This window comes from Herpailurus yagouaroundi, unplaced genomic scaffold (genome assembly GCF_014898765.1).
Source record: "Herpailurus yagouaroundi ecotype Mexico unplaced genomic scaffold, PumYag 29, whole genome shotgun sequence".
Classification (NCBI taxonomy): domain Eukaryota; kingdom Metazoa; phylum Chordata; class Mammalia; order Carnivora; family Felidae; genus Herpailurus; species Herpailurus yagouaroundi.
In genome coordinates, this window is record NW_024412377.1 from 51,783,149 (window position 1) to 51,806,034 (window position 22,886).

At 38.9% G+C, this 22,886-nt stretch overlaps 1 protein-coding gene across 1 annotated transcript in view; it reads right to left on the reverse strand.

Moving 5' to 3' along the window:
• The window catches only part of ATP10B (ATPase phospholipid transporting 10B (putative)), a 274,165-nt gene that overhangs the window by 107,723 nt on the left and 143,556 nt on the right, over positions 1 to 22,886 (reverse strand). The window contains exons 2-3 of the mRNA XM_040443917.1: positions 4,833 to 5,127; positions 3,633 to 3,827 (exon numbers count right to left, since the gene is read on the reverse strand). Coding sequence (XP_040299851.1) covers positions 3,633 to 3,827; positions 4,833 to 5,127 — 490 coding nt within the window. The remainder of the gene's footprint in view (positions 1 to 3,632; positions 3,828 to 4,832; positions 5,128 to 22,886) is intronic.

A 22,886-nucleotide genomic window follows, 5' to 3' on the forward strand; every position in this document is an offset into this window, starting at 1 on the left:
ATATTTGCACATGGTGGCTAGCTCTGCCTTCTGATGTGAGGGCCTGGGTCCCCTTATTTGCTACAATGCCTACCGTTCCCTGTCTTAATCTAACACTGATGCTGAGTATCAGTCCCCATTTATCAGCACACAGACAACATTGCTCCCCTCTTTGTATTTAGTTTATTTCATTCAATTACCTGCCTGACCCTCTAGTCAATTATTTTGCTATACTGAAGAAAGTAAAATTCCCCAAATTTCCAAGGTTTAGTAAGTTTGGAACAACACTGAGTTAAGGATGGACAGATATCTTTACTGCATATCTTAGCTCCCTCATGGAACATGGGTTAGGAGGGCTAATGTATAATTTTTTGATCATGAGTGTCTTTTATTTCAGAGACCACCTCTTAGTCATTATTATTCCACTGAATACACTTCAGGAAATATTGCTATTATAAAACCTCTTATGTCCCTCCCTGCCAGTGAACCTATGAACTAAGGCTTCTTTTTGCTAGGATTGCTGCCACCTTGGTTTTTCACTGTTTCCTGGAAGCTATTTTGAGAACAGAACAACAGCCTGGCATACATCAAACCAGTTCTCAGCACAGGTCAGTCTAAGGTCTGATAAACACTGAGATTATCCCCAAGAACAGGCCTGTGATTCTAGGAGGCTTAGGGCAGAGGATTTCTGGCAGAGCAGGGAGAATAGGATCAGGCTAATTGAGGTCCACACTCATTCTTCCCTAAGGAATCAGCTTCCTGGCTCACCACTGTGTATCTTCTCTGAGAAAAAAAAAAAAAAAACGAAGGAAAAAGAAAGGTAGCAAACAAAAAGTGAAGGTGTGGGTTGGTGACAGTCTCTTTGAAAAAAGGCAGCCTGCCAATTATTTTCCTTCTCTAGATGTTCAGTGTACTAACAACATTCAAGACAATTAGAAAACACACACACCCTTCAGATTAACTTTTTTAGACGTGCAGTTGTGGCCCTGCCAGCAAAGAGGCCAGAAGCGCATCTGATGCTGAGGGGAGACATGAAGATTTTCATAGAGGTGCCCTGAAGACAAATGAGTCCCTTGCATTCGATAGTCTCCCATTAAATCCTCTCATCAGCCAGCTACAAGTCGGTTACCTGCCATTCACCTGGGGAAGAGAACCCCTCTTTAGAAAGAAGCCCCTAAATGGCTACAGTGCACACCCTGAAGCCAGCCCCTTTCATCTTAAGAGGGACCAGAGCGACTGGAGAATTTCTGCCAATTAGGGCTGATAAAGTCAGAGGGAAAAAGTCAGACAGGAATGGTGCTCGTCGAGAGAGAGATGGACATTTTCCTTATCTGCCAAGAAGTCAAGCCCTCACCTGCTAGTGACTCAATCATCAAAGGCTAGCCCACAAAGCACTCAGTCATGGAAGTCTCTCTCTTAGCCCAGACTTGACTCTCTTGCTTCTATCTTGGCTATATGTGCAGTCATAAAATTGAGACCTATAATAACTCTTATCTTCCTCTCTTTCACTGGAGAAGAATAGAGATATGACTGACCAGGATCATATCCTTTCCCTAACAACCCTGTTTTGCCAAATGCTCAATGGAACCTTTGTAAAGTGACAGCATGTATAAAATAATTTTAAATAATGTGGCAAGATGGGTGGTGTGCAGTTTTTGCTTTTGTTGGGACGTCAGAGAGGAATTATAAAGAAAACCTTGATGATGGCGCTACTGTGAGTTTTACATTATAAAAATAGAGCAATTGTAGCTTGCACATTGAGCATTTACTATATATCAGGCACAGTGCTAAGCACCTTCCAAGGATGCAATTCTCACGAGCACCCCAGGAGAGGTTTCAATTTTACAGATGACAAAACCAGGCTCAGAGAGGTTGGGTAACCTGCCTAAAGTCATGTAGTTAATGAATGATTCGACCCAGGCAGTGTGTCTCCAGTTCATCTAATACAATGCTCTACTGCTCCCCTGAAAAACAGTGATGTCTCTTCCCACCAACAGTCTCTAAATATGCTCCAGTGTGCTCATACACTGGACTAGGAATGGAGGAGAATTTATGCAAAATTCTTAAATGCTAAACACATTTGAAATAGCAAAGAAAACACCAAATAATAAAGACCTCCTAACTTTAATAAACATGGGCTCAACCCTTTTTTCTATGTGGTTTTTGGTTTTAGGTAATAATTCTGACATTGGAGAATTAAACAGCTTCACTGAGATAAAATGATGCTATCTCCCTACAGTATGCCCTCTATAAAAAGTAGCAGCAGTGGCAGCAGGCACAGAAAAATCTTCTGGACCCACCAGACTTCCCCAATGAGTTTTGCTTTACCTGCTATAGATGAGACATTCTTGGTTATTGATCACTTTATCAGATTTGCATCTTCGGAGGTCTTCCCAAGCATCCTTTATAGCAGTGACCGCCAGGATGATACAGATTGGTATCACACCTACCTCAGGCTGGAAAGCATTGGCCACGGGAACAAAATTCAGACCCACAATGCCCAGAAAATAGAGATTGGCAAACCGGTGTAGCTGTTCAAAGATGTTCTTGGGTATGAAGGACAACACGGTGTACTTGCTGGTCTTAATTTGATTCCCACAATAATGCCTGTTGGGATTCTCTTTGTAGGACCATACTTCAAAGGGCAGATTGGAGATTACTATGCGTTTCTTGTCTTCTTTCCTTTTCTGCCTTCTTTTGACTTCCTTTCCCATCTCTGCTCAATCCTGTTTCTTGAATTCTCATAGGATGGCATGTGAGTTCTCCGTAAAAGAGTTTTTTCCCCTAATCAGTTCCATTGTTCAGCTGCCAGTGAGTCACGTCCCTGATATCTTTTATTTGCGTTCTTTGCTGGAAATTTCTCTCTCTTCTTTCAAAAGGAAAATTAAAAACAAAAGGCTGGTTTACAAATGCTGGGGGAGAAATGACAAGGAAAAAGCTGGCAGAGAACAGGTGTGCACTTGTCAGGTCACTTCCTTCTACTTGTTGGGACTCCACCTATTGGAATGTAGACGTCACCCACAGGGATCTTCCTTTTCCACCCAGGCAGCTGAGAATAAGTGTGCCAACTCTGGTCATAAAACCTACCTGGTTAAGTTTAAAAAACAAGAATTTTTAGCCAAGAGCCTCAGATGCTTTAAAAATGGTATATGTTTTCTTGTTTGAGAGATGTCGCCTGTCACTCTCCAAAGAGCCGCTCTTAAATTTGGTCTCTTGAGATGATCCAGTAAATTCTAGAGGCCAATTCTTGAGATTTCAACCTTACTCTCAATAATATAACATTTTTGTGCTTAATATTTTGAGTGTTTACATGTGCTAAATTAAGGTTTCTAAATCTCAGCACTAGTGATATTTTGGGCTGGATGATAATTCTTTGTTGTGGAGGGGCTGTCCTGTATATTGTAAGATGTTTAGCATCATCCTTCTGCTTTTATCCACTACCTGTCATTGGCATTCTCTTCAATATGGCAACCAAAATGTCTCCAGAAAGTGTCAAATGTTTCCTCCTCGGAAAGATTGCTCTGGTTGAGAATCACTGAATTAAGTGAACTTAAGAAAATAAAATGTGACAAGAGAGACCAATCCTTTGAAAATGCTGAAGAGTTTTCATAACCTATTTGGAAGCAAGAAAAGAGAAGGGTGATTTCTTTTACCTTTCATATATCCAGATGTTGGAGCAGTTGATCTTTCTATCAAGACGATATCTCTTGAAGTCTTCCATGCCATCCTTGACCATGATGAGGAACAGCACAATAGCCAATGGTAACATGGTGATTTCTCTGTGGAAAACTTCCATGGAGGGCATCCAGTTGAGAATCACCAGGAATAGGAAATACAGATTAGCCCATCTGGAAGGGACAAGAAAAGTGTGAGTGAAAACCATGGAGAAGGAAATATACTTTCCACACTATTTCTTCCCTATTGTTGGCCTTTATCAACTAAAATGACATTCTCTTTTAGGGTGACCTCGAATTATGGTAAGGGCTCTGAAGCCAGATCCAGCTATATTCAAACTCAAATTGTTTATTAGTTGTGTGACTTTCTGGAGCTTGTTTCAACTTGTGTAAAATGGGGCTAGTACTATGTACTTTAAAGGGCTCTTATAAATATTACATAGGATTATATTTGTTACATATGTAATAGAGCGTTCTCAGTCATAGTAGTTTCTCAATAAATGACAACTTGTAATGATAATTACAAAATTTAGGATGATATCTAAGTGTATATTTTGCTTTATAATTATAATACGATCTTGCATGTATCATCTCGAAATTATGGCTTACATTTTTAGCTTTTCCAAGTGCATCTAGCATCCTTTTGCCACTGTGCCTTTGCACATGAAGGTCTGTTGGCAGGGACATTCTCCTGGCTCCCTTCCTGACTTCTCTCTGTTTTTACCAAGTTAATGCATTCTCTTCTTTCAGATTATTTCAATTGTCACTTATTCCTGGAAGTCTTTCCTGACTTTCTTAACTAGCCCAGATCTCCCTCTTATTTACTCTAACATCACCATATACCTCTTTTTAGAAGTATCTATTTAAATTCTAATTTGACATCAGTTTATATAATTCTTAAATTTAATGTCTGTCTCTTTCATGAGAAAATATAGTCAAGACTATGTCTCTCTTTTCCCCCTCATGTATCTCCAGCAGTGAACACATGGCCTAACACAGTAGAATCTGATATTTATTGAATGAATGAATGAATGAATGAGCAAATGAATGACAAGTCTTTTTAAGGTACATGCATTTGGATATTAAAGGATAGGTAACCCAGAGGGCAGCATCTTTGTTTCAGAAATACTGGCAAATACTTGGTTAAAGCGTGTATCGTTTGGCCAAGTGGTTGTGTACCTATGAAACTGCTCAAAGAGATTCTGAGGCAGGAAAGTGAGAAAGGTGTATTTGGTCGTGCAGATTCTGTTGCCGGAGTATCTCCTGGTGATCTCTGCCCAATCTCGGTGGCACGTGCTGTTGTTGGGCAAGACGACCCGTTGTTGTATCAGGTTGTAGCTTTGCCTCTTCTTCTCTTCAGACAATAGTGGTGTGGCTTCTGATGGAGACTGGGGGAGGCCATCTCTGACTCGCCACTGCCACCGGTGCCAGGATGAGTCCACTGAGAGTGCCATTTCTGGCAGCAAGCTATGGTCTAAAACAGACACATGAAGTTGTTATGGTCAGAAGAAAATATATGGTACATTGGCTTACCCACTTGTTCACCCATCCAACCAAGGTAGATTATGGAATACAATGTGAGGAAAATAGGTTCAATCCCTACAAACCACATGTTTAAGAGTGAGAGACGTAAAGCAAATAATCATATAAATATATAAATAATATACAACTAACACTGTGACAAGTACCATGAAAGCATTTAAGGTTGGGGGAAGGGTGCAGATGACCTTGTTGGGCCTATCAGGAAAAGTATGGTCCTGTGGACTATGACACCAGAGGTCAGAATGCTATCTGTGGCTTGTTCCTAATGCTGAACTGTCTGTTTACCTTCCCGGTCTTCAGTTTCCTCACTGTAATATGAGGAAAACTAGTCTTATTCTACTTTTTCACCACCTTTTTGTAAGGAATGAAATTGATAGTATATAAAGTATGTCTTAAAGGGAAAGGTGTTCCCTAGCTATAAAATTTTCAGGTACTGGGTACTGATATTTTGAAGAACCTCATTTGTGATCAGAACCTCATAGAAGAGTAATAGGTAGTACAAAGGAGATAGTTTCTTTCCTAGAAAACTTTGGCCTGAGGTGACTGGGCTGTATAGAATGTTGTTCCATGAACACCGCCTGTTTTTTTCTTTTAAATGTGTTGATTGGGGGTGAGGGTGGGAAACCCCTTCCTTCCTTTCCACTAGATTTAGTGGTTTCTGAAACTGAGCACTTATTCAGATGATCCTCCTAGATGATGGACGAATGCTGTGTTATTTAGGATATTCCTGTTTCTGAGCTCTTTTAATGGAAGCTATAAGCAAAACTTTAAGGTTCCCTCTAGCCATTCTTACTTAAAGACCACGAAGGATATTATTGAGACATGCTTTGAAAGGTTAGAAGTTGTATATAATGGTGCTTCTCACCTACTAGGCTCACAGGATGATTTTCTTTTGAATAAATGGATGAGTAAACATCAGATATTATTAATCTTACTATGAGAAACTCCACCTGTCATTGAAAATGTTCCATTTTAAAGGAGAAAAAGTTCCATTTCTAGTTTAAATGATAATATTTCACTTTCCTGATGCCCATATGATCGGACCCTTATCATAATTCTCCTCATGACTTTAATCAATCCAAATGATTTTCAATCCACAGGAGCTCTTCAGAGTCTTAAGTGAATCCTTGTAGCAAGCATGAAAAAATAAATGCAATTACTGATGCCCATTATTATGTGACCAAAAGCAATATTATGACATATGGTAAACCAGAAATAATATTGTATATCTTCTTTCTCATTTTAAAAAATGTCCCTTTCATGGATTTTTTTATTATTATAAAAGAAAAGGAAATGAAAAGATAATTCATGAATAGAGTTGAAAATGCAAATGAGAAATCTTGCAGTGGCTAATGCCATACATAACAGACTTCTCTCAATTTTAGGTTATAAGAACCTCAAAAAAGAAGATTGGGTTGATATGGGAGATGCAGGTATTTTTGGTGGGGTGGTTTAAAAAGTTCATTTATTGTATCATATTCTTTATTTTATTTTAGTTGTCTTTACTTTTCTTAACACTGTAAAATAAGTTTTCTTAAAAATAAAGCACACGCAAAATGGATGCCAAACTAGTAGACGTAAGTTTGATGGGGAACTGAATGTTTCCATAGTTTCAAAGTATCTTTCTCCCAAATCATTAATTACAATGGCCAAAAAAAAAAAAAAATCACTTTGCAGTGAAGTAACATGGCGGATACCACCTTACCCCAGAGATCAAAGCAATATCACCAATATGGTATAACTTGACATTCTGTGCCTCCTGATATGATGTACCAAGGACATGGCATCATTTCTGATATCACAAGGAAATATTGAAAAACTTCAAACTGGGGATTATTTTACAAAATAACTAGCTTATGTTTTTCAAGTGTCAAAGATCAAAGAAAGGCAGAGGAAATATTTATGATTAAAAGAGACTAAAAAGATATGACAAGTAAATGGATCCATCTTGGATTGGGGGAGATAAAGTAGGTATAAGGCACATAATAGGACAATGCATAAAATTTAAAAATGAACTGAAGATTAGTAATAATATTTCAATAATGTCAAAATTCTCCATTATAATAATTACATTGTGGTTATGTAAGAAAATGTTTTTGTTCCTAGGACGTCCATCCTAAAGTAGTTATGAGCAAAGGGGCAAAATGTTTCAATGGTTTAGAAAATAATGTACATGTTTGTATATGTGTGTGTATACATATGTACACATACACACTTAGCTAGGTAGGAAGGTTGTGCGAGGGTGTTCCAGGTAGAAGAACCGGCTCTGGACACAAAGTTCATAGGAGTGTCCTATAGAATACATGAAGTGAGGGACAAAGAACAGTCAAAGTTGAGGATGGAGGCACAGACAAGGACCAGATGGCCTGTTAAGGCTATTTATTATGCTCAGAGTATAAAGGAGTCCTGAAGAGTTTTAGGCAGTGAAACAACATGACCACAGCTGTGGCTCCCACGCTTTGTTCTGGTGGAAGCACACAACGATGGACTGGGGAGGGGGGCCAGGAGAGGACAGGAAAGTAGCTCCTTAACCCATTGCTTCCTCTTTCTTCCAAGTAAGCTACTTCTTTCCAAAATTGGAACAGGAAACAAAGGGAGATTGTGCAATCCTTCGATCTGAGGTGTGGTTTATCGCTTTCATAAAGGGAGGGACATGTCTGAAGCATCTCTCCAAGGTCTGGTCACTGATAAAGTCTCTCATTCTAATTTTCTGAAATGGTACCTCCCACTAACAATAAACTTGAAGGTATTCTAGTTTTACTAATTTACACTCAGATCCTTCTGGCTTTAAGTAGTAATTCTTTCCAGCACCACTATCATTTGCCCCTGGGCAGAATGTGCTCTAGATGGTAGGGGGGTACATTTTTATTTTTTTTCTTTTTAATTTTTTTTTTTACATTTATTTATTTTTGAGAGACAGAGAGAGACAGAGCGCAAGTGGGGAAGGGGCAGAGAGAGAAGGAGACACAGAATCCAAAGCAGGCTCCAGGCCCTGAGCTGTCAGCACAGAGCCCGACACAGGGTTCGAACCCACAAACCGTGAGATCATGACCCGAGCTGAAGTCGGATGCCCAACTGATTGAGCCACCCAGGAGCATTAGGGGGTGCATTTTTATATGGTGGGCCATTAGCCTAACATACTAAGTACAGTTTACTGACAAATCCTGTTCTTGCTCCCAACTTTCTCCACCTTGCCTGGCCCACATTCCAATTAATCCCATTTCCCTTTTTTATTTTAATGAACCAAGTAAACCCCATTTTTGGCAAATTCTACTTTCACTGTTAGGGGTCAACCAGTCTTTCACTGAGCCAAAAAATAGTTGTTGAACTCTTGTTTTGTACCAAGTGAGTAAAGCCTATATATCTATCTCTTTTCTTCTGGAACTTGCACTCTAGTGAGACTGACAGATTATAAATAAACACTCATAGAAATAATGATACAGTTGATCCTTGAACAACATGGCTTTGAACCACATGTGTGTGCTTATATGTGGAATTTTTTCAATGCAGCATAGAACTGTAAATGTATTTTCTCTTTCTTACTATTTTTTAAATATTTTTTTCTCTAGCTTACTTCATTATAAGACTACAGTATATAGTACATATACAAATTATGTGCTAATTAACTGTTTATGTTATCCAAAAGGCTTCCCATAGGTTATTAGTAGTTAAGTTTTTGGAGAGTCAAAAGTTATATGGGGATTTTTGACTGTGTGGGGTGCCTGCACCCCTAACCCCCACACTGTTCAAGGGTCAAGTGTATACTCACCAACTAGGATAAGTGCCACAAAGGAGAACAGGGTACACTGCTATTACATAACAGAAGGATGTGACCTTGTTGCTGAAGAGGTGGGACTTGAGCTAAGATCAGGATCATCAATGTGAGGTAACTGGATGGGATGTGTGTGTGTGTGTGGTGTTTGTCTGTGTATGTCTGGAAGTAAGTGAGCATTTTAGAAAGAAGCCACATTTGCAAGTGTTCTGTTAGCTAGAGCAAACATTGATTTTAAAAATGGAAAGAAAACTGAAGTAAGGCTAGAAAGCAGTAATAAGTGGTGACTAGAGAATTACTTTACCTAAAGGTCCAGTTCTTTAAAAAGTATGTGAGTTGGGGGATGCCTGGGGGGCTGTCAGTTAAGTGTCCGACTCTTGATTTCGGCTCAGGTCATGATCTCATGGTTCACGAGTTTAAGTCCTACATTCAACACAGTACTGTCAGTGGGACCATGAGAGGGATTCTCTCTCACTCCTTTTCTGTCTGCCCCTCTCCTGCTTGTGCTCTCTCTCTTTCTCAAAATAAGTAAACTGTAAAAATACTATAAAATTAAATGTAATCTATACTTAGATTCTTAATAAATAGTACACTATCTTGATATTAGAATTAATTAGAAGCTAAGAGAGTTTGGCCTTCACTTAACCACAGGGGTTTGTAAAACACTCTATCCTGTGTGCTACAAAATGTGTAAATCTCATAAGATAATTTCCTGTTAGACACCTCGTTAACAAACAATAACCACCTTAGAATAGTCAGGGGTTAGTGTGTCCTTAAATCAATCAATTATGTCAGTTTTCCCTAAATTGTAATCATTCTTGAATCACTGTTCCAATTTCTGCCATACCCAAAGATCATTTGTTTTATTAAGTGCAGTATATTTTAAGTTAAATCACTTAAAAATTTTTAATAATATTTATTTAAAAATTTTTAAATGTTTGTTTATTTTGAGAGAGAGAGAAAGACAGAGCATGAACAGGGGAGGGGCAAAGAGAGAGGGAGACACAGAATCTGAAGCAGGATCCAGGCTCTAAGCTGTCAGCACAGAGCTCAACATGGGGCTTGAATCCACAAAGTATGAGATCATGACCTGAGCTAAAGCCGGACACCGAACCAACTGACCCACCCAGGTGCCCCCATTAATATTTATTTTGTAAAGAGAGAGACAGAGTGTGAGTGGGGGAGGGACAGAGAGGGAGAGAGGGAGAGGGAGACACAGAATCTCAAGCAGGCTCCAGGCTCTGAGCTGTCAGCACACACAGCCCAATGCGGGCTTAAACCCACCAACCATGAGATCATGACCTGAGCCAAAGTCGGACGCTTAACTGACTGAGCCACCTAGGCACCCCTCAAATAACTTTTCAAAAGCTTAAATGTTGTCTTTGGCCTCATGTAAAGCAATGATATCTGAAATTAGGGGTTTGATACACATGATTTTTTTTTCATAGGCACTAACATAGACCTACTTTTATTGAAATAAAAACTGTTGGCCCATTATCACAGCTTTGTCCCAGGCCTTCCATATCTCTCTTTGCTATTCTGAGAAGGAGGCTCAGAAACATCACCAATTATCCAGAAAGTGTCAGTCATTTTCATTATTGGAGGCTTATGTACTAATGCAGGAAAGGCTGCTAACATGTTTTTCAAGGTTTTTGTTTGTTCGTTCATTTCCCACAGAAGTGTCAAAACAACAAAGGCAACAGCAACAAAAGGTTTTTCATCTACCCTGAATTAAATAAAAAAATCCAGAGAACTTGATTCCTATATATTCCCCAAGCATTCTACTAGATCAAGGAAAGATTTGCAATACAACAATCTTATTACCAATTTTCTATTCATTTTGTTTTTTCCCCACTTAATCTAATTGGATTTGCTTGAGGAAATGGTCATAACTTTTATGTAGTCTTCTAACTATTTTACCCATACCCATTTTACAGATGGAGAAACAAAAAGGGGAATAGAATAATTCCTCTCTAGAACTTTCTTTCTCTCCCTTTCAGAAAAACCTATATTTTTTAGAATCCAAGATGTAATTTTTGGTTCACATTTTAACTTTTTGAACCTAGGATATGTCACATAACTGATATGGTAATAGGTTTCTTTTTTTTCTTTTTACCCTCACAATATATTATTAAATTCATGACATTTTAGATTCAAGGGAATATGTTTAGTTGCAGGCTAGAAAACAGAAATCACAATTTGAAAAGCCCTCACTAAGCTTTCCAGTTCTGGAACCTGCCTGGGAAAGTTTGGTAAGGCCTTCTTGGGAAATGAATGACCCAAGAGGAGACATTCTTCAATGCAATTCAGATAGGCTAGAAGCCTTGAAGATGGCTGAACATCAGAGCCTTCATTTGTCTTGTGCAGCTATGGGATTCTACATATAGCTGCTGAGTGCAATCAGTTCTTACAAGCACCAGAAAGTGCTCTGTCCTTCCCAATGGGAAGAGCAGGAGCTGTGATTTGCCTCATTCACAGGCTACAAAATGTGTCCTATAATTAGGATGCCAGATGCTGACTTCCTCCAGAGAGAAATATTGAATAAGAAATGTGTCTGCAGGCCCTTGCACAGGGTGGGGTGGGGATTGTGGCTTTTGGAGGCTGGTGAAAATGGGCACCAGTGTGGAAGGGGAAGGCAGAGTGAAAAGAAAATAGGAATCACCTTAAGTAAAATTAACTGAAGGATGTACTTCTGTAGAAGGTAATAAAAACACGTGACAAATGAAATCCTATGGAACAGGTCTTTGTAGGAATGATCAAAGGGTAGATCTTTATAGAATTCAGACATCAATGGTGTACCACACTCAGTCTCCATTGCTAGTCTTTTTTGTGAATGCTGTTTACCCTGATTTTTTCTTAGCGCCATGGTCCATGAGAGCCTTAATCTAACAGATTTTCAAGGACAACGATTTTGTTTCTTTAAAATTTTTTTAAATGTTTATTTATTTTTGATACAGAGTGAGAGACAGAGTGCAATCGGGGGAAGGGCAGACAGAGGGTGGCACAGAATCTGAAGTGGGCTCCAGGCTCTGAGCTGCCAGCACAGAGCCCCACATGGGGCCTGAACTCACAAACCATGAGATCATGACCCAAGCCAAAGTTGGACGCCCAACCAACTGAGCCACTTAGGCACCCCATGATTTTGTTTCTTAGACAACAAGAAAGATCTGTGGTCTGCTATGCTATACTCCATTACTCCCCAGTTTTTTTTTGGAGTTTAGGGCATCACCAGGCACCCAGCAAGCTGGTCTCCCATTAAGTATATCTGGAGCTCAGGCCTCACTCATGAGTTTTGGACAAGAGTATCCCACTGCTTCTTTGCCATCTTCATTTCTTTTCTAGGTGTCTTTGGTCCAGTAGCCCCCATTCCTACGAATAGCATCTCCCTTTACCTGAATGACCTGGAACTCATCTTTGATTTTTCCTTCATTTACTACAGTCAATCTATTTTTAAGTTCTATCCATTTTTACTTTCTAAATATTTTTCAAACCCATCTGTTTATCAACATTTCTCCTGCTTCCAGTCTAATAAAAGACATCACTGTGTCTTGTATGGACCACTACACAGACCTCCATCAGGGTCCTGCATCCTCACTTGCTCCTGTTCCAACCTAGTTTTCTCATGACAGCCAGTGTTGTTTTTCTCAATTGCAAATCATATCATGTCAGGTCTCTTCTTAATGCTCTCGATGATTATGTTTGCTTTTGTATAAAACCCAGCCTTCTCACCGTGGCCTACATTATACTTCATGTGACCCAGCTTGTACCTACCTCTTTTCTTCTTACTCAACTATTCTCAAACACTCCAAGCTTTCTCTCTTTCTCCTCTTCCCTCCCCATCCCTACATGAGAATCTGGGCACTTGGTAGTTCCTCTCCCTTGAGGGTCCTTCCTTCACATTTTGCCTACCATATTAGTCAGGCTAGGCCATGGGCCAGGCTATGAGACAAAGTCCCAAATCTCAGTGACTTTGCACAACCTATGAAGAGTTTGCAGTTTCAAATAACTCTCCTCAATCCAACGTTTCAGGGGTCCAGCCTCCCTCTGCATCACAGTCTCAACATGTGGCTTTAAATAGAGCCATAACAGTATGCAGAAGTGAACTACATCACTTTGCTTCAGTCAAATGGTGACAATTAGCTACATTGTCTAATCCTGGCAATAAGAGAGGCTGACTATGTGGGGAACACATAGAATCTTTGGTAAGCACTGGTGTCATTTCCAGGTCCCAGATTAAATGACATTTTTTCACAGAGTGGGTATAGGATTAATCCACTGAGGGCTACTAAGGCAATGTGCCAGCATGGCCATAGGCTATGGTAAGACCTGTCATTGTTTTCTGTAAGCTAAGGAAAGGGATTCTACACTTTCTAAACACTCTGACACTTTCTATTTGGGTGTTCTCCTTCAAATTTGAAGCCAAGAGAGTGACCCCTAAACTCTGGCCCTCAGATGCTGCCCTGAGTTAGGCTGCTGATAGTGAGACGTTAGTGAATTCATGCATGCTCCTGGCATAGTCTGTAGATAGAACACATCATGTGCTGCAGTCACATGTGAGACAGTACTTTAAGTTTTAATTTTAATTCCAGTTACTTAACATACAGTGTTATAATAGTTTCAGGTATACAATATATACCTGAATAATAGTAATTAAACACTTCCATACATTACCTTGTGCTCATCATGACAGGTGCACTCATCAGTCCCCATCACCTATTTAACCCATTCCCTCACCTGCCTCCCTTCTCAAAGCTGTCAGTTTGTTCTCTATAATTAAAAGTGATTCTTGCTTTGTCTCTCTCTCTGTTTCTCTAATTTTTCCCCTTTGCTTGTTTGTTTGGTTTCTTAAATTCCACATATGAGTGAAATTATATGGTATTTGGCTTTCTCTGACTGATTTATTTTGCTTAGCATTATACTTTATAGTTCCATCCATGCCATTGCAAATGTAAGCCACTGCTTTTAAGTGTAGCAGATATGGTTGAGATGTATATATTGCAAATTTGTTTAAAGGCATTACTGATTTCATGGTAAGCTTTTGCTATTATGTATTTTCTCAATCCATGATACTAAAATTATAGCAACTCTTAGGTATAGGTTATGAAAATACTTTATGAAAAAAGAGGTCTTCGGGCTCTGAAAGGTTGGAAACACCGGTGTAGCAGAGGGAACATGAAACTGAATACAGGGTATTTGGCTAAGGGCAGAGAGAAAGTTCCCTAATGCACATTTCCCACCCCAACAAAATGGTTGGAGAGATGAGGTATATACACAGGAAAGGTAATGGACAGGGTATGAACAGGGAATTGAATAAACATAGACACTTTGGAAGTTGTCAAAGATAGAAGAAAATATGGGTGACTGGGGAGGACAAGGCAAGCTTCCTGGAGAAGCAGAAGTGGTCTATTAGTGAATAAGAAAGCTTGGGTATCCAGAAGCAGGGATAAGTCCAGAATGTGCAAGAAGAGGCAAGTGAGAAGCTCTGTCTCTTATTCCCACTTCTCGGATCTACTGAGTTAGGCACTCTAGGGGTGGGGTGGGAAATATGTACTCTTAACCAGCTCCCAGATCATTGTAAAGTAGTGACTTCCAAAGAACAAACATGGAGAGACCCTGCCTTATGCACTCACATATCTTCCCTCCATTGAAATCTACCTTTAACCATTTTCTTTCCTCTGTTACAGGCCTGATTTCCCAAGTATCTTCTTAATAAAGGCAAAAGATATTGGGAAATAAAAAGACAATGTGGGCAATCTTTTTTTTTGTAAGAGGCAGGCAAAATGAGATGCATAATTTCATTTTTTATATCCCTTCAGGCAGAAATGTGATTTCACTTAAAAGTTGTTTTATAGATTCTTTTGGTTTACTTTACTGACGAAATAATTAAGTTGGGTCTAATTAAAAGTGAACAAATTGCTTGCACAAGCTGAATAAATCAGTGCTGAGCTGAAGGGTGAAGAAAGTTGTTCAAAGTCTGCAGGGCTGAAAGCAATTAAAAGACAATAGTGACACTGACAGGCTCAGTTCACCTCACTCCAAACATACGCATGATTATGTGAGTTACATGCTCACTAATACCTCCAGGAAAGATGGAGGTGAGGCAGGCAGCAAGTGAGAAGGAAGTGGGAAATTTGGGAGAAGCTTTGTCAAGGTCAAATGGACTAGACACTTGGCTTAGTGCAAAGCAATTGCACCAGATTTGTAAAATGGGGTAAGAAAAACTGATATTTTAGCAGGTGCCTCCAGAGTTTCCTTAGGAAGGGAACATAGGCTGATTAGCACTTGGGATGAAAAGTAAGGGAACACAAATTAAGGGGAAGAAGAAAAGGGAGAGGGAAAGGAGGAGAGAATTAGCTGGCAAGAGCACAAGAAATAGTGATTAAGATGGCAGCAGGTTCGTGCTTGTATTGTCAGAAAAGGGTAGAGGGACTTTTTTTTGAGATCTACTTTCTTAGCAACTTTTAAATATATAATACCTGTTATTAACTCTAGTCATATGTTGTATGTTACATCCCCAGGACTTATTTATTTTATAACTGAAAGTTCATACATTTTGACCCCCTTCACCTATTTCATCCATCCCTCCACCTCCACCTCTGGGAACCACCAATCTGTCCTCTATTTCTATGAACACATTTTTTTAAATTTTCCTTTTTAGATTCCACATATAAGTGAGATTACTCTATATTTGTTTACCTCTGATTTATTTCACTTAGCATAAAGCCCTTAAGATCCACCACATGTGGTTGCAAATGGCAAGACTTCCTTATATTTTATGACCAAATAATATTCCATTGTATATATGAGACTTTTTTTAAAGGTCATATATGTACTAATATATGTATGATATTGAAATATGATATATGTTCTTTTCATGTTACTTTAAAATTGTTTGTAAAACTTCACAATGCTGAATGGACTTTTATAAATGGTAACCTTTGATTAGAAGTCTAGAAGTCAAGAAGGAGTTGCTCCCATATTTGGCTCAATGTCAAGGGGAGAAGCTAAAAGAAGAGGCACAAGAAAGAGTGGAGAACAAGAAACTTAGCAAATACTAGAAATCAGAACCAGAGATTATGAGGAGAAACATAAGTCCCATAAAAATTCACAGAAATTTGGGAGGCATGTAGTGGCATAGGGTTTTTCATTTTTCAAGTTCATCTAATTTGGATTTTAAAGGGAAGGGTAAGCCAAGCCAGGCTGACACCTGGTTTATACATCCCACTAACCAGCTGTGTGACCAGGAGCAAGGCTCTCTGGACCTTAGTTCCTTCCACTATGAATGAGGGAATTGGAGCAGGTTATCACTCAGGCCCATGTGTGTCTCTAACACTTTTGCTTCAGGTTTAATCCCCACCCTGACTTTTCAGAAGTTAAGGAGATGAGCGGCCCTCATGAGGGACTTTGCCAGAGAGAAGACTATTTCCTCCCCAGGTGATAGCCTATCCATAAAAAGGAAGATCTCAAGCACATAGTTGCTAAGTGACTGATCCTTTCTTTTCAGAAATAGAGGCTTTTTTGTAGATCTGTTTTGGCTGAGTTTTTCTTTCATCCATGCTTTGGGCTGAACATTCTCATATTTCCAAAGAAATAAGTGAATCCTCTCATATTTATTATTTCTCCTCTCTTACTAAATTAATATAGTAATGACAAGGTTCTCAAAAGGCCTCCATGTGTCCCAAACTTCTATTCACAATATAAGGAGGAGTTTCAAGGAAGATCCAATTGTTCTACTGGACATCACCATCTGGACTTCTCTTAAGAATCTCAAGCTCAGGGGCGCCTGGGTGGCGCAGTCGGTTAAGCGTCCGACTTCAACCAGGTCACGATCTCGCGGTCCGTGAGTTCGAGCCCCGCGTCAGGCTCTGGGCTGATGGCTCAGAGCCTGGAGCCTGTTTCCGATTCTGTGTCTCCCTCTCTCTGACCCTCCCCCGTTCATGCTCTGTCTCTCTCTGTCCCAAAAATAAATAAACGTTGAACAAAAAAAATTAAAAAAAAAAAAAAAAGAATCTCAAGCTCAGTTTGCTTCCAAAGAGACTCATTATCTTTACTCCTATACTTGCTATTTGACTCCAGTTCTTATCTCATGGAATGGTGATGCTACCCCTTCAGCTACCCTTTTGATTTCTCTCTCATCCAATGTATCCAATCAATTACCATGTCCTGTTGATTCTAACCTATACACATTCTATCAGTTCTGTCCACTCACTTCTGGGCTCATTGCCACTACACATCAGTCTAAGCCACTCTCATCTCTTGCCTCAATTACTTGAACAGTTTCATAGTTTGTCCCTCTCCAAATTTGCTCCTCTCTAATCTGTTTTCACAAAATGAAATAAAAAAGATATCATAAAATTGTGAATCCATTCATCTCATTGCCTTGCTCAAAAACCCTTCCAAGCTTTCAAAATAGAATAAGGAACAAAACTTTAACATGATTTACAAGTCCTTCCCTCCATGAACTAGATACAGCTCCTCTTTTGTTTATCTCTTTCATGCTCTATCTAGTCATAGGAAATTATCTTATTTCCTTTTGTGTCTCTCTTTCACCATCACAACCAATACCAGCAGCATTCTCTACTCCTCACCCCTAAAGCCTAGCTAATTTCCATTCATTTTTATGACTTAGATGTTCCCTCCCCCAGAAAACCTTCCTTGGTCCGGAAGTATGATTGAGGGGTTAATAATGTGCTTCATAGTACTCTGTCCTTATTCCATTTTAGCTCTTAGTTCTGTGTATTGAGCCTATGTGCTTCTCTAGATTGAAGGCTTCTACAGGGCAGTCATCACTCTATCCTCCAGGTCTCTTGGGAAAGTCACTATTTTAACCCCCCAGTGTCTCCTGAAAGCAGTGACCACTCTCTCCCTCCAGCGAATTCTGGGAGCAGTCACTACTCTTCCCCAGGGCTTGGCGGTTTCAGTCATCACTTTACTCCAGCACCTCCTAGGAACCATCAGCACTTTATACCTCCTTCCCCACTCAGTACAATGATAGGCACCAAGAGGTATCTGATTTCTTTGATGAATAAAAAAAATTGTTTTTCAATATTATCTTTAAAAATTTCAAGGAACCTCAACCCTATTATTCCATTTTACCCTCCAAACAATCCGTTGAGGTATTATGGTGGTTTTCTCCTGACATAGGCATTAAGTTCCTCAATATACCTACTTAGAAGGATCTGTGGTTAAGGAACTCAAGAGCTCATTGCAGAAGTTCTCTTTCTTTGTGACTAAGTTTTGAGAATATAATAAAAAATATTTTGAACAAGACTATTAAGGTAGCATACTACATAATTTCAATATAAATGGAATTTATCCTTTTAAAAAATAAATATTGCACAGTTTCACTCACAATCTTCTCCCTAAACTTTCTAATGCTTGTCTCCCCTAACACAAGAAACTTGAAATTAATTTTGTTTGCAGTGCACATCTGTTATGAAGCATAAGAACAAAATTGTTCTGATTTATGAAGAAGGGTTTTTGACTTCGGGCTTCTTAGATCTCAGTGATTCTGACTGGATCTTTGAGATGGACAAATTATTCGGGAAGTGTTTCTGAAACTCCCTTCCCATGACACAGGATTACATGTCCTTAACTGCTTAGGAGCTTTTCTGACTAAAGTACTTGTAAAAGGATGCTCTTAGAGCTCTTAGCAAAAGCTCTTCCTGCAGTTCTAAAAACACAATTCCTGTGCTTTCAATATTCTTTATCTTTCAATATTATCTCATGCAAATATTTACTTCTGATACACTGTCCTTATGTATTACTAAATCTTTAGTTCCTTATTTTCTTAGAAATGACTTGATATTTGCACATAGTGGAACTGTATTGTTTAGGTCAGTTGCGAGATTGCAGAATTAAATTTGTTTATACTGAATTTTCATATTTGGTGAAATTGTGGCTTGGAGGGTATGGCTGCGAATAATTCTGAATTTTTCCATGTTTAGAGATTGATCTGATGTATCTTTTACTCTGGAATAACAAATTGATGAAGAAAGGTTAGGTGACTTGCTTAAGGTCACAAAGGTAATTAGAAGCAGAACTGTAAGTTTCCTAATGCACAGACTGGACAGCTTGGCTTTGGGTTTTTCTACCTCAATGTGAGCCATTTGTGTTTGCTCCTAAAACTTTAGACGTCTGTGATTGCCCTGGATGATTCATTTAAAGATAAACTTTTGATTTTAGAATAATTTTAGGCTTACAGAAAACTTGCAAAAGATAGTAAGAGAGTTCCTTTACCTGACATTCTCTTAATCTTACAGAATCAGGATACATTTATCAAAATAAGAAGCTAACATTGGTACAGTACTATTAACTAATTTACAGACTTTGTGTTTCACCTGGGCATTTACAAAATTTCTTAAATTAGAGAACATTTCAAATTAGATAACAGCACAGATCCTGACCGCAGTGCCACAATGATATTTGGTTATTGGTATCAAGAAATTCAATTGGTCAAAGGTTTGTTTGTGGATCGTTCATTTGTTTTAATATTCCTTTATCCCTACCTGAAATAATACTAAGTGACTTTCTGCTGTGAGCCGCACTACTTCTAGCTCTCCCACTATGAGTAGGACCTGAGCTGGTATGGACATGCAGGAGTCTGGCACTTGAGGGCAGGAAACCTGGACTCTCCAGGATAGTGTATCATAACATTTTTGCCTCATTTGAGATTCTTAAAGGCTCCCTGGTTGTCATAAGACTCATTAAACTTCAAGCAAGAATATGTCTGGACAGAGACTTTGCATTGGCATGTGACAACACATAAACTTTATTGCATAAACTTTTTCATTTATTGCAATATGCATATTTTATCTTCAGGATAGGGGCAAATAGGTCCATATATAGCTTTCTGAAGAACAATACACCATACATGTTCATCTGTTTCCTATAGGAAAGAGGTTTATCAAAGTTGGAGGTGTGGAAGGAGGTAAGATTGTGAAGGAGAACATGACTCTAGTCTCCTATGACAAAACCACAGACCTGTAAACCCAGAGACAGAAGACACACACACACACACACACACACACACACACACACACACACGGAAAAAAAAAGTAGGGAAACAAGTGTCATCACTTAAATACTCCTATGGCTAAAATGGCAGAGGCTCATGGAAATGTGGAGAAGCAGCACAGTGATAAATCAATCTGTCACCACAAGCTTGAAGGAGAAGGACAAGAGTGATGTCCCCTTGACTGGACTGTTTGATGAGGGTTAGGAGTTCCTACCCCTTTAGGAATCTTTCCTTTCTGAAGACTTAGTCCCTGAGACTTAATTCTTCTCTCTTCATTAAACCTCAATCCTTGGCGAGAGAACCTGGATGTTTAGAAAAAAAACATTGGGCTTTGCTTTTTGTGTTCCTGTCTGATTGACTGTGATTGAATCTACTGAGGAGACCCGCTGACATTTCCTGGTGCCCAGGGGGGTTGGCAACCATTTAAACATCTTTAGGGTGTTTCAGGGTTTTTAAAATTTTATATATAAGACACAATTAGAATTCTTTCTAGGATACTTTCTTTGGCTTATTATTCTGATATAGGAAATTTAGAAAAAAGCAAATTAACACATGTAGGTAGCTATACTCACCTTCCCTCCCACCCCCTAATCACTTCATTCTGTCCTTTCATGAAGGAGCCAAGGAGATAACATCCCTTGGTGAGTGGATAATTTATTTCCAATTTTCTCAATCTTTTTAGAGTCATGCATGTAGAGATTTGGTGACCAATAAAGACCAATAAAATGGTCTTTGTCACAAGGGCTTCATACTATCCAGGCTATAAATATTGTCTAGGCACCTATCTTTTCCTCTAGGCTATTAGAAAGACAAATGGCTTTCTGTCCAGCAAGTGGGGGAGGGGGACTGTTGAGTACATCATGAAGAGTAGGCTTTGATGGTGGCAGAATGAGTGTGTGGATTTTAGATCCTGAAACACCATGTATATGTCTATTGAGATGAGAGGTAAAAGGCAAGTTTGAGTTAAATCTATTTCTCCCTTCTGCTGTGTTCCTGTGGCACTGAGACTTGTCCTACATAGTGTTGGAAGAGCTGTCTGAACAGGGGAAAATCCATCCTATGATTTGATTTATCTGCACGATGCCAACAAACCAAGGTTCCTGAATTATCTCATGGATTAAAGACCCCTTGGAGACAGATTCAGACAGTGCGTATTGGCACCAAAATAGCAAATAGACAAATGATACACACCAGAGAGCTGGGCAACAGACTTATGTACATATGGGGACTTGATATGTGACAGATGTGGCCTTACAAATCAGTGTAGACAGACTACTCAGTCAGTAGTGCTGAGATCATCGTTAACTCATATAGCAACAACAACAACAACTTTCTACTTTACACTGCATGCAAAAAATAAATTCCAGGTACAGTAAAAACCTCCATCCCAGGGAGGGAGCATTTAAAACAAAATATAGGAGAAAATCCTTATGACCTTGTGGTAGGGAGGGAACTCATAAGGCGAAGATATCAATAATTAAAGGTTGACAAATTGACTACATTAAATTTTCTGTGCCCTGGGGTGCCTGGGTGGCTCAATTGGTTAAGTGTCTGACTTTAGCTCAAGTCATGATCTCACAGTTCATAAGTTTGAGCCCTGTGTTGGGCTCTGTGCTGACAGCTCAGAGCCTGGAGCCTGCTTCAGATTCTGTGTCGTCTTCTCTCTCTGTTCCTGCCCCACTCGCTCTCTCTCAAAAATAAATAAAGATTAAAAAAAATTTTTAAATTTCCTGTGCCCTAAAGATTGTAGAAAGGCAAGTCGCAGATGGGGAGATGTTTGTGACACTATTACATGTACAAATTCAAAAAGGAAAAGATAAACAACTCAGGGGAAAAATAAGAAATGATAGGAACAGGATGTTATCCGATGAGGAAACCCAAATGGCTTAAATCACATGAAATTATTTCCAGCTTTACTGGTGGTCAAGGAAAAGCAAAGAAAAACAACAACAAAGTGATACCTTTCTAGGTCGTTAGACTGGCAAAAAATAATCCTAATTACATCCAGATTTTCAAAGATAAAATGCAATGAGCACTTTCTTATACAAATTGTTACAACCACTTTGGAAAGCAATTTAGCTTTATCAAGCCAGGCTGAAAGTGCACATGCCCCTAGACTCAGCATTTCTACTTCTGGGTAGGTATCCTGGAAAAATTTGCACATACATATTCAGAAATTCAGGAAATGTATTCAGAAATGTTCAATGTATCATTGTTTAGTAAAAGTTAAAAACTGGAAACAAATACACGTCAAACATAAAATGAAAAAATAAATTATAGCATGTTTACAAAATGGAATATTATGTGGCACTTAAAATTGAACTATACCATCATGGATAAATAGCAAAATAATAGTTAATAATTCTCTATAGGTTTAAGAATTTTCCTATAGGTAGTACTGTTAGCACTTTGCATGTAAATCTGAACTCATTTAATTCTCTTGATAATCTTCTGACAGTGATACTATTATCATCCCCATTTTATAGATGAGCAAACCAAGTACAGAAAAATGTAAGTAATTACCCCCAAGCCTCATAGCTGTCAGTGACAGAGTTGGGCTGTAAATCAGCTAATTTTAGTATTGGTGACTTAAACACTGTACCTGTCTTATAAAATAAATTCAGAATGCTGAGCAACAAAAATATTATGTTGAGCAAAAAATTTAATTTGGAAGATGATTCATACAATACAATTGTCTATTATTTCAGGTAAGTTTCAACTACATTTAACAACAAAAAGTGCCTTGAACAAGATATTTGTGTATAACATAAAATGAGTCTAGAGGTGGGTAGTCCAAGGCTGATACAGAGGCTCCAAGGTCATGAGGGACTCAGACCTGTCTGCTCCACCATCCTGAGCACTGGTTTCTGACTTTAGGGTGATCTCCTGAACCAAAGAGCTA